Consider the following 12,189-nt stretch of genomic DNA (forward strand, 5'->3'; position numbering starts at 1 on the left):
TACCATCACAATTTTGTAAACTTTTATTTTTCCAGGATTTTTACACAACGACCAAACATGAATATGAAAACAACTTTCCGTGTGCACACACACAATTCTTTTTGTTTTAACTGGACAACAATGAACAGTAGCATCAGAACCACTGAAAGAGTTACAAACTCAATTATTGCATTGTATTAATCACAATACAGCTGCATGAATGCTTTAATTTCCAATATGCTCTAATGTCATCTGCTTATAACATTAAATTAATTACATCTAAATTTCACTAGTACATTTTGAACTACAAGGCTTTTGGACATGAATGTATTACAATGAAGACCAATGTACAGTGACTGCTCACTTTCACACAACAGGAAGCAGAATTAAAAGTATTAACTGGCCAAAAAAATGGTGATATTTAAATGAACCCTCACTCCTTTAACAGCACAAGCCGTATTTCCAAATGACCAATCAAGACATGTAAATCCAATGGACCGCAGACCAGCATTCTCAAAGTTGTCCATTCGTTTTGGCAACATCTAAATTTCCATTGCTTTGGAAAACAAGGTTATTTTAATATGCTAAGCTCCTTTTGATTATTTTTAAGAGCAGTCTGAAATGCTATAATTTTTCCAGTTGCTTTATAAAATAGATTTAACATTTAATGGAAATTCACATGAAATGGTTTGTGGAAATTAAAAAGTTCAAAGTGAACAATCATCAATCTAGTTTAGAAAGAAATGCACATTATTTAAGTCTCCTTTGTTATGTACTACAACTATTGCACAATCATTTAGACATTCTCAGCTTTTTCCACCCTCATTTTTTCTCCCCAATCTACCTACCTTTCAACTAGAAATTACACTTTTTAAAAAAGCAGGTCAACTGAAGATCTTTGGTCCGACTTAGTAAGAACAGGTCTTACATAAACTCCTAGAAGTTCCTCTGCTAAGGATCAATAATCATGCCAGTTTAATTAATTATATGACCACAAAGACTCGTGAATTATACTGGAAAACACAACCGGCAGATCAAGTTGCTTTCGGTCCCTACACCAAACATTACAATCATATGATTGCCCCCAGTTCATGTTATTATGTGCTCAATATTAAATAGTGAATACATCCAAAACTACGTACATCATTTCATGATCTTCACATTTCTGAAGCCTAAACCTTCTCCTGTATATCATAATGAGAAACCCCAATTAAACCATAAGATCGTAGGCAGGACATAAAACAGCTGTCCAAAAATGAGAGCTGGATAATAATCCTTCTGGTATAGTGTCTTTCATGGCAGGAGGACTTCCCAAAGCATTTCACAGGTTATATTGTAAAGTGGAGTGACTATTTTGAGAGCAGTAGCAGGAATCAGGTAATAGGTCCCTGATAAATATATAGAAATTTATTACACATTTATGGAAGTTACATAGTTACCATCAATGAAGTCTCTATAAAGATAGCGAGTTGAGAAATTCTCTTCCCACCCCCAAAACTATTTATCTTCTCACCTCTCTAGTACAAATAATCAAGACTTGAATAACAACTGATTTTTCCCAAATGAAATTCTCATCCTACAGCAAGAGGATAACTGACAAGAGGATACCTAATAGTGACCAATACTAAAATATAGCACTCATGTCAAAGAATTGACAACAGGCCAAGTTACCTCTTCCTATTATGGATACTAGGGAAAAGCCCTTTTGAAATTAGAAGCATTGTTTACACCTTCCATGTTACTAGATCAACAGCTAATATGTGAAAAGGTAATATTAGCAACTCTGATACAAGTTACAATAACCCGAATCCCAAGTCTTGCCTTTTAATCCTTCACACAGACTTTCCTTACTATTGACTTAGTTTTCTGTTTATTTCTTTCAAAGTTGTCAATTTTCTCTTTTAAATTTAGTTTTCCCCATTTCCTTCACTTGTCTTGGTTACCATTCATCATTTATTCTTAGTAGCATGACTGTTTTTTGTCATTCTAGCTTCCTTCACTCATGGTCTATAAACATTCAATAAAAATAAATGACATCTTTCCATTATTTTTGTGTTACCAATTAATATTTCATATTACCAATCCTGCTGTACAATTCACACTTAGAACTCAGGTGAAGACTCCACACAAGAAAGCAGCATGCAATAAATGCAAAGAATTGTAACTAAATTAAATGCTCAAAACTCTCCAATGTAACATCTACAATATAACCTGGAGGAGAAGCAATCAAATACCCATACAATCAAAAGCACAATTATGATAAACTCATGTAGACCATCAGTTCTGATGAAGCCTTTAGATTCACTGATTACTAGGGCAGAATGTTTGGATCATGAGCGTCAGATGCCAAAGAACAAAATTAGAACTTTCAAATTTTGACTTCAAACAATCTGAATTTTAGGTTAAATCCTTAACAGTGAATCTGACATATTTTTAGATGAATGAAATGACTATTTGCCAGGAGGAAGTGGGGAGAAAAGGGGAAGAAAATTACAACGAAGAGCTTGTTGCAAGACTCGTTACATTTTTTCACTTCAGAAATTAAGTAGTGGTGAAAACTGGGAAGTAGCATGTAATTAGGGTCTTATTAGATTTTTTGTTACTAACTGCTCTATTGTAATATTTTGTCATTGATATTCCCCCATGGCTTCTTGCTACTGATGAAAAATATGGTGTATTGAAATATCTCCATATTACTAATCAATTTAAAGTTTGTATTGTATTAAGCAAGGTTATTTCAATGTTTAGAATTCAGCCAATCTGAAGCCTAAAACTTCCTCTTAATCACACTTCTGAAGAATGCTTAATTATACAGAGAGTAATGTGCACATATACAATTAATTAATTACCTGTACTCACAATAAAAAAAAACAAGATGGATGGACACATTTGGTTCTGCAATGGTCTAAACGTTGCCTTGCACATGTAGTTCAAGAGGCACCTCTACAGGAATTGAGAAGATGTGCAATACCAGTTATGGTAGCGTTGCAATACTGACACTTGTTTATTCCATATTTATAGAATCTCCAAACACATCTACAGTAAGCCTGGCCTATCATGCTCAGTTTGAATAGTGAACCAATTACTGTACATCTAATACATTAAAACATTTAAGCATGTTCAATGTTGAAAAGGAATGTAAGAAAACATAACAGATATAAATACTGGGCAAAATGGATTTCACTGCAAGTATTCTTCAGAGAATATCAGGGAAATTTTAATCTTCTAGACTTCGGAATGCCGTCTGCATGTCCTCATAAAGCTGAACATAATCTGCCTTGATTTTTGCTTCTCCATCTTTCACTGGGTCCTGGGAAATAAAGGAAAATATTAGCCTCAATACTGTTTAGCTTGTCAAATTGAAACATGTCTAGATGTCTCTAGTAAAACACTTTGTAACGGAAATGATTCAATTTGCAACATTGCATTAAATGGTAACCTCAGTGAACTCCCTTCAAATTGCAACAATGTACTTTTAAACTTTTGGTGAATTTTGTAGGCAAATGTGGCAGCCAATTGGCAAACAGCAATTTCCCATAAATTGCTATAAAAGGGAATAATCAATTTTATCTGTGGGATTGTTGGCTAGGACACCAGGAGAAACTCCATTTTCTTTTTGAATAGTACCATGGGATCTTTTAATGACCACCCGAACAGGCAGACAAAACCTTGGTTTAACATCACATCTGAAAGACATCACCTCCTACAATATAATGCTCCACTGTACTGGAATGCCAGCCAATACAAGATCCAGACGTGTGGCTTTAACCCACAACCTGCCTCAGAGGCGAGAGTGCTACCAATTGAGTCAGGCTAACATTTTATGATAAACTGGTTTAGTAATTCCGTTCTGCCGAGTTCCACTAAATTATTGGCACTGAGTTGTTTAACTAACCCCTTTCTTAAAGGTAAATTAATTTTTTTAAAAGAGATAACTATTGGTGGCAATACCATTGAATATTCCCAGATCATACTTGCTGGGAGATGAACCGTTTCAGCCAGATGTTGGGTATTTTAGACAGACTGCATCATAACTCGTCTCAGGCGCAAAGTGTAAGGTCAATTCTCGGGTTTATTCCCACTCCCACATCAGAGAATGGCATAAATTAGATTCCATTTGTATATAGATTGTACACCTTTCAACAATCTTGTAAACATAGTAGTTTTAAAAACAAACATTGAATACCTTGAATTTCATGGCACTCAGCTTGTATAGGATCTCGCCCATATGTTCACGTATGATCGACCACGTAATCTTGTTATCACTTTGAGCTGTAGATTCAACTGCATGACGTGCCATGTCATAGAAAGCAATCATATTTGACAGCATGCCAACAGTTTTGTAGAATGGACAAAACCTTTAAGAAAATACAGAGCAGGTCTTTACTAAACATAATGGAACTATATTGACATTAGAATTCATTTGTATTTTTTAAATTCACTCATGAAAAGTTCTAGTTCATTCCAATCACTAGGCCCTTGTTCAGACTGTGCTAAAATAACTTGTGCAACATTGTGCAATATTGGGATAATATGTAATATTAGTTACTCAGTTCCACATATAGGAGCAGTTCTCAGTATCCATTACTTGAATTTAGATACACAATAGAATGTGCTATTTTGCACTGGAATGGGGGATTCCAGATCTGTTAAAATTTTAAAGAGAACTGAAAACCTAAGGGCATTATTTTCTGTACAAATGTCTCCCAGTTGAACAAAAATGTGGAATGCACAACTGATTTTCCTTTCCTTCAACATTTCTCTGCCTGTACAAATGCCTTTAACTGCCAGCTAAGATCAGAGATGCGCTGTTTGGAATAGGGGATTTAATTCTATTGTATTAAAGCATTGAATTTTATCTGTTCAGAGAAGTGTTTGGAAAATTGCTAGAATTGCTGGAAATTAAAATTAAGGAAATAACAGTTACCTATCGTAAGGAGTATATCCATTTTGCTGCAGGTAGTCATCTTTTATCAACTTAGCTACCTCTAAAGTTATTTTGTCAGTCTCTGCCAGTGATGCCTGTAAAAGAATTTAAAAAGGCATTAATAAATAACCAATTAAGGTTGAAAGGAAAGCAAACATTCCTTTATTAGTATTCAAGATATTTGTGTTTTTGAATTTCTGATATACTGCTTTAATGTTTATGGTAACTGCCAAAAGAAACCACTCTTAAAATACACAAAACTTGGTCTACACAAAATAATTTACTGTTTTCTGTGGAAGAGTGTTATTACATCAAAATAAACATAAAACATTAATTTGAAAGAAAATAAAAAATTTGCATAGATTCACATACCAAGAAATCCCAACAAATGTTTTTTCTGAAGGCGACTCAAATTCTGCAACATGCTGAGTGATGGAACAGGAGTCTGGACCTGTAGTTCCCCATACAGTAAGATCCCAATTTTAATCATGTCACTGTTGCAGTTAACATGTGTAAGATGAGGCAGTGGTATTTTTAAGATTATGCCATTGTAACCTTTTAGCACTGAATGAACACCCCCTCAATTCACACCCATAAAAGACCAGATGGGATGCTTTAATTTTTCTCCACCCTAAACACTCTCCAAGAACACTTAGGAATGATCTTATTATCTATATAATTTCCCAGAGAACACTACCTTCTCGGGGAACTAGGGCTGAGTAATAAATGCTAGTTCTGCCAGTGTCACCCACATGTGGAGTCCTGTAGCTCAGTGGCTGGAGCACTCTCTTTGCAAGTGAGAGACCTGAGTTCAATTCCAGGCAGAGCGAAACCTTGGGCAAGTTTCCTTACTCCACACAGAGCCTAATAATAATCCCTCCAAAACCAAAAACAATAATAAATTGGTCATTTTCAATCTACGACCGTTTGTGGGACATTGCTGTGCGCAATTGGCTGCTGGGTTCGCCCACAAATATAGTCAATTCACTTTACAGTGTGTTCTGTGAAGCGCTTTGGGACGTCCTCCCGACGTGAAAAGCGCTATATCAAATGCAAGGATTATTATTATTATTATCTCAAGAATGAGCAAAACTATACAGTACTCACTTTTCCAACTAGCTGGACAATTTCAGCGAGATCTTCCTCTTCTTGCAGAATCTCTTTAGCCTTTGTCCTTAAAGGCACAAATTCTGCGAAGTGCTTGTCATAGTACTCATCTAAGGCACGAGTGTATTTGCTGTAGCTGATCAGCCAATTGACAGATGGGAAGTGCTTACGTTGTGCCAGTTTCTTGTCCAGACCCCAGAAAACCTTGCAAGGAGAAAAAAAGGTTTGTTTCAATCTGTCAGCTATGAAGAACTAAAATTTTATTGAATGTCCTTGAACCACACATGCCTACAACAGTCTTGGGACACTAAAATGTAATCAATTGTGCGAAGTAATTTTTAATTAATTTAATAAGTCAATTGTGCAAAGTAATAAAATGTAATGAATTGCACAATTGGCTGCCGCGTTTCGCCCACAAATATACAGTCAATTCACTTTACAGTATATTCTGTGAAGCGCTTTGAGACATCTAGAACACGTGAAAAGCGCTATATCAAATGCAAGGATTATTATAATTATTAAAGTGTTTGAGAAATTTTGCTAAGTGCTATACCAATGCAGAGATTGCTTTTTTTGAATATCTTCAATTGAAGGAAGCGGATAGTGAACAAACCAGTCAATTCTTTATTAGACAAGAGGTCTCTTGTCTTCTGCAAGACAGTATTCTTCAAACTGTTTTCCGAAATCATTTTGGCGAATTACAACATTAGCAAATCATCCAGACATTTTAGAAGTACTTAATATTCAAAATGATAAATGGCAATTTATGCTTCATGTTGTCAATAGTTTTGAAATAGTACCTATTCAGAAGGACTACAGATCAAAAAGCCCTACAAAATTGTGTAAATACCTGAACAATACCAAGTGTAGCAGATGTCACAGGATCCGAGAAATCACCACCAGGAGGGGAGACACTGCAAGAAAGGACAAATTGAGTTGTAGAAGGCAGTTTATCAGATTGCAATTCGCTAACTGGCAGCCTGACATGTGGGGTAAAATTCCATCTGGGTCGTATTTCCTTTATTAACATAGCACTTCTGAGAAACCAAAACTTGTAAAATTCAGTCTTTAGTTTTGAAGCTGGTTTTCAATAAGGTATTTTAAAAACTACAGAAAACAAGCTTCAAAGTTAAAATTGAATTATACACAATCTGAAATGCCACATTAATAGAGTAAATCTGGACTTGGAATTTCTATTCCACAGTGCCTGAACATAAAGTGGGCAAACCTGAACGTATGAACATAAGGTGGGCAAACAAGGTGAGCTGACCATCAATGATGAATGAAGTAAATTAAAATTAAATAAATATTCTGGAACTTTGAGGGTAGTGGGAGCTGGGAACAAAGAAGAAACTACATAGAACCTTTCCTCGGGTAATTTAATGGAATGGGGATGGTCAGTGGAAGGCAGTTACATATTTTCACCAAGCTTCTTTCCTAACCATACAATATCAGGTACTCATGACTCTTTCCAGCTTTGACAACATCAATCCTGCACTAGGATTAGAAAGATGAAAATTTGTAAAAATTGTTGGGCGTTTTCTGAGTCAGAGGACAGACACTTTATAAACAGACTCCATAGAAGATAATGTCTTAAATATCTAATTCACATTTGAATGAAGATGAAGGGATGTCTTTAAAATTAAACTGCTAAATATATCATGTGAATATTACTTACGCTCCAACAATGCTGACACTACCTTCTCGTTCAGGGTTTCCCAGGCATTTGACTCTACCTGCACGCTCATAAAAGGAGGCTAGACGAGCGCCCAGATAAGCAGGATAACCACTGTCTATAAAAGACAAAGATTTGTCAACCACTTCTTGTCGCACTATAATAATCATCATAATAATCAAAGGATTTGGGTAATGACCATCTTTGCTAAATCAAAGATACTCAAAGTAAACTGGTTTTATGTATAATATTTAAGAACATCTTCAGGAATATATTCTGCACCTGTATTAAAATTTTGTTTAGGCGTTAACTAGATACCTTAAATAAAGTAATTGATTGGCAGGATTTGACAATTCAAATATGTTAAGGTATAAAATGCTGGAATTTAACTAGCTAAAATTGCATAGCTCGCAATATCTGTTAAGATTTTGAATTTGGAGTGTTAACAAGAGCTGAGTGAGAAGAACCCACCTTTGGCCGGCAGGCTGTCAGCCACTCTGCCCCACCCTCTGAAACTCCATCCCGCAGTCCCTCCACCTCACACCCCCTCCCTTGCCTCCTCCAAGACCCATCTCAAGACCCTCCTCTTCAACCGTGCCTTTAGTCACCCTCCTCCCCCACCTGCCCTCCACCCTCCCCGATCCCGACTGCCAGCTTGGGCCGGAAACACTGATTGTCCAGCTCCTCGGGAGTCCTCCCGACGTGAAAGGCGCTATACAAATATAATTTTGTTTGTTGTTTGAAATTGGTTTTGTTGTAATCCTTATAAGAATGCACAGAAAATGGGCTTCAAATTTAAAATTGCATTTAACAATTTGACAAATTCTCGAAAAAGTGGAAAATAAACCCAAGTACACAAAAGTGTTGCAATTAACACATTAAAATGTATAATTAGGACCAGTATTCGTGCATTTAGATAAGGATCTTAGTGACAGATAAGATGTGTGAAAAGCATATGCTTATAAATGAAAAAAAACCATACCAGCAGGCATTTCTGCCAGACGACCAGAGATTTCTCTCAAGGCCTCAGCCCATCGGGAAGTAGAGTCTGCCATCATGCTAACATTGTAACCCATATCTCGGAAGTATTCAGAAAGAGTAATACCTTCAAAGGGCAGAAATAATGCAATTTTCAATATGAAAATAGTGCATTTAAACACCAAGCAGAAACTTATAAAATGAACTGAAGATTACAGAAATAATTGACCACTCACAAACGTTTGATCTTTTTCTGGTGAGCTCCTTCTAAATTAGAGACTAAATTGCATCTAGAGGCAACATGTCTTCAATCTAAATCTCATTCAATACCTTTTATCCACAACTTTTATTTTAAAAAGGAACAGTAATTTGTGAAAATGACATTTCAAGAACAAAGGTGAGCAAATCATTTTATCTCAATAGTTAAGCACTCAATCGTAAGGAATCATAGATTGTTACCTCTCCCTGGACTCTGAATGTAAATACGTCACTCTATAACAGTATTTAAATGATTTCAAGAACATTTATTGAAGAGCAAAGGGACTTATCAGACAACTTCTCCAAGATGGTGCAGGATTTCCTCTGAACAAAATCTGCAAGGAGCTCACAAGAATCTTTTACATTTCTTAAATAACCTCAGTAGTTTTCCACAGCCATCGATATCATAAATGTAACCCAGATTGTTGTTTTGCTTCATGCTATTTTTTATTCCAAAAAGAACATTGTACCTGTGTAGATAGAAGCTTCTCTGGCAGCAACAGGCATGTTGGAGGTATTAGCTACCAAGGAGGTTCTCTTCATGATGCTTTCTACTTTTCCATCAACTTCCATTGTCAACTATAGGAAAGCAAGAGAAAGGAGGATTAACATTATTCTCAATATAGCATGATGGAAAGAAAAAAGGCAAGACAATGGCAAGTCTCCTTTCCACTATATGAGCATTCTGTCCACATTGATATCGACTAAATTCCAATTGATTAAACTGATTAGAAATGAAGTGAACGTTACATAAATAAACACTAGCTGATCTGCATCACCAACATCTCATGACAATGAGATGAGCGGCCAATTAATTTAGATGGGGGGGAGAAGTTGGAATATCACAATTTTTGAAAACATGATGCTTTATCACTAGAAAAGTGAGTGAACCCAGATGAGTTCACAAAAGAATTAGGCCAGAACATTTTAGCAAATAATCTTCAAATAGGTTCTTCAGCTTGACCCATTGGTAATTTCCTTTTGAATCTGTATACGTCCAATTTGCATACGTCAGAAAGAATAATGAATTGACATAAAACATTAGTCCTACTTTAACAGGTTATATTGATATTCTCTGATAATACGACTAAACTTACCTCTGGAAAATCTCTCAGTACTTCAGACATCTCATTCCCACGCTCTCCACATCCAACATAAATAATAACATCACTGTTGGAGTACTTTGAGAGGGACTGTGAAATAACCGTTTTTCCACAGCCAAATGCTCCTGGGATAGCTGTGGTTCCACCTTGGACACACCTTAAGACACAGGAACAAAACAAGAATACTGAATCCACTATAGTGCGACTCGCCAGCTATGCAGCAGAAAAATTAATGCATTCTTTTCCTCGTTGCCTACAAATAGTCACAACACTTCTATAGTAAATCCTGTGAAGTGCTTTCATTCTAATGTCACATTGTGTCCAAGTAATTACTGGTAAAAATTATCATTAACGAGAACAACTTGCACTCATATAATGCCTTTCATGGAAAATTAGCGCATCAAAGAACTTTTCAAAGTAAGACTATTTAGAAATTAAGTGGATGTCATGCAGGTAAACGCAGCACCTATCTTGCACCTACAATGTACTACAAACAAAGTTGCTATATTTTCGAAAGGGGAGCATACACAGCTCTGTGGGAAATGAATAATAATAATAGTCTTCACAGTCTTTACCCAAGCAAAGTGGAAAGTGCTTTGACAGGACTTAGATCCTCTCATCTTGAACTGCCTGTATAGATAACCTTGGTTTCAGGTGAGGATCAGCAATCATTCAGGACATTTTGGCACTCCCTATTGTATTCTCATCAAAATCCATCAGTTCGCCATTCCCCTTCACCCTCATCAATATAGATGTGCAATAACTTCTTATGGACATGGTATTTCCATATTACATACTGCCAGGGACTTTCCATTAACCCTTGCACACACACTTCCTCCCTCTGAAGGCATGTTTACAGTTCTAATGCATTGAACTGAGTTCATCAGAAGTTAAGTGCCTCAAGACATGCTCTTCTACCTCTCGCAGGCCAGAAGATCCTGCAAGCTCTCTGCCCTATGCTTCTAACTGTGTAGCTCATTCTGATGGGGAGCCACTGTAAAGCATCAATAAAGGTGCTTTCCCAGTTATTTCTATGTATTTAAAGATTGCATATCTTGTACATACTCACAATTTTCTTGCACTAATAATTTGGTACAGATCATGATTTTCATTTATGCTTTGTCATTCCTCTATTATTTCTGTAGAATCTAAAAATTAGTTACAAAGGTATTTGTAAAATATAATAATTTGCTTGGCCTTCCTTGAAATCATTGCATCTATAGTCTAGGATTCTCTCAGTGACAATACCATCAAGTAGAAAGCACTCCTTCTGATAGGATACTGCAGCAACACCAACAATTGGCTAATTTAAAAGGGTACAGCTTGTTGCACCTTCCTGTCAATCGCTCTGTAGCACAGGAAAATGCCACCCCCATTTCCATCCCACGAATTAAATTCAAGATGTATTTGTTTAAAACTTACGGGAAGAGTGCATCCAACACACGCTGACCTGTCAGAAGAGGGTGATTGGCCGGAAGTTTTTCAGTTACTGGCCGTACCTGCCGAACAGGCCAAATCTGAACCATGGTGAACTTCTCTCGGACTCCTTCAAATTCAAGCTCCAAAACAACGTCCTTTTTGTAAGAAAAGGTGGAGAAAGTACATTTCTCATTACCAAACTAAAGGTTTTTCTATTTATGCTTATGCAAAGGTTAGATTTAAACACATCCCAATAATTGCATCAATATATTTACATTTACATAGTGTCTTTCTCATTGGTAGAACATTTCAAAATGCTTCACAGTATTGCCTGGGAGGCTGAGATGTAGGTGGAGGGAGACAAAGGGGGAGGGATGGGAAAGAAAGCGACAGTGAGTCAAGAGACGTTATTCTTGTGGAGTAAGGAAACTTGCCGAAGGCTTTGCCCTGCCTATGAAGCGAACCCAAGTCTTCTCACTTGCGAGGCAATCGCTCTAACCAATAAACTACAGGACTCCATGAAGGAGGTTTAAATTAAAAGGGCTTTGGCATTTCACAACCAGACAAAGCTTGCTCTTGAAAATTCATTTTAGGCTGCACTAATGCTGTTTGTTTAAAATATTTTTTGCAATGAATTTCACAGGCACTGTAATTGCCAAGGGTTCTTCATTTTGATTGGAAGTGCAGTAAGTATTTATGTGAACTTATTTTTGGAATATACTTTGTAACTGTTTTGACTGTTG

General features: G+C 36.4%; 2 protein-coding genes across 5 annotated transcripts in view; one reads left to right on the plus strand and one right to left on the minus strand.

The window, feature by feature from the left end:
- Nucleotides 1–12,189, plus strand: part of LOC103177565 — a 30,673-nt gene that overhangs the window by 7,565 nt on the left and 10,919 nt on the right. Inside the window, exon 4 of one of the 3 annotated variants that reach the window (XM_007891789.2) lies at nucleotides 36–83. The exons of the other annotated variants lie outside the window; for them this stretch is intronic. Coding sequence (XP_007889980.1) covers nucleotides 36–61 — 26 coding nt within the window. The 3' untranslated portion in view covers nucleotides 62–83. Of the gene's footprint in view, nucleotides 1–35; nucleotides 84–12,189 lie in introns of those variants that run through there. 3 annotated transcript variants of the gene reach the window in all.
- atp6v1ab (ATPase H+ transporting V1 subunit Ab) overlaps nucleotides 1–12,189 on the minus strand; it is a 26,579-nt gene continuing 14,390 nt past the window's right edge. For both annotated transcript variants that reach the window (XM_042334539.1, XM_007891788.2), the window contains exons 7-16: nucleotides 11,450–11,601; nucleotides 10,022–10,184; nucleotides 9,395–9,503; nucleotides 8,671–8,793; nucleotides 7,692–7,806; nucleotides 6,864–6,927; nucleotides 6,014–6,217; nucleotides 4,907–5,001; nucleotides 4,166–4,337; nucleotides 1–3,289 (exon numbers count right to left, since the gene is read on the minus strand). In XM_042334539.1, the coding sequence (XP_042190473.1) occupies nucleotides 3,197–3,289; nucleotides 4,166–4,337; nucleotides 4,907–5,001; nucleotides 6,014–6,217; nucleotides 6,864–6,927; nucleotides 7,692–7,806; nucleotides 8,671–8,793; nucleotides 9,395–9,503; nucleotides 10,022–10,184; nucleotides 11,450–11,601 (1,290 nt within the window). In that variant the 3' untranslated portion in view covers nucleotides 1–3,196. The remainder of the gene's footprint in view (nucleotides 3,290–4,165; nucleotides 4,338–4,906; nucleotides 5,002–6,013; nucleotides 6,218–6,863; nucleotides 6,928–7,691; nucleotides 7,807–8,670; nucleotides 8,794–9,394; nucleotides 9,504–10,021; nucleotides 10,185–11,449; nucleotides 11,602–12,189) is intronic.

Source organism: Callorhinchus milii, unplaced genomic scaffold (assembly GCF_018977255.1).
Source record: "Callorhinchus milii isolate IMCB2004 unplaced genomic scaffold, IMCB_Cmil_1.0 Scaffold4, whole genome shotgun sequence".
Classification (NCBI taxonomy): domain Eukaryota; kingdom Metazoa; phylum Chordata; class Chondrichthyes; order Chimaeriformes; family Callorhinchidae; genus Callorhinchus; species Callorhinchus milii.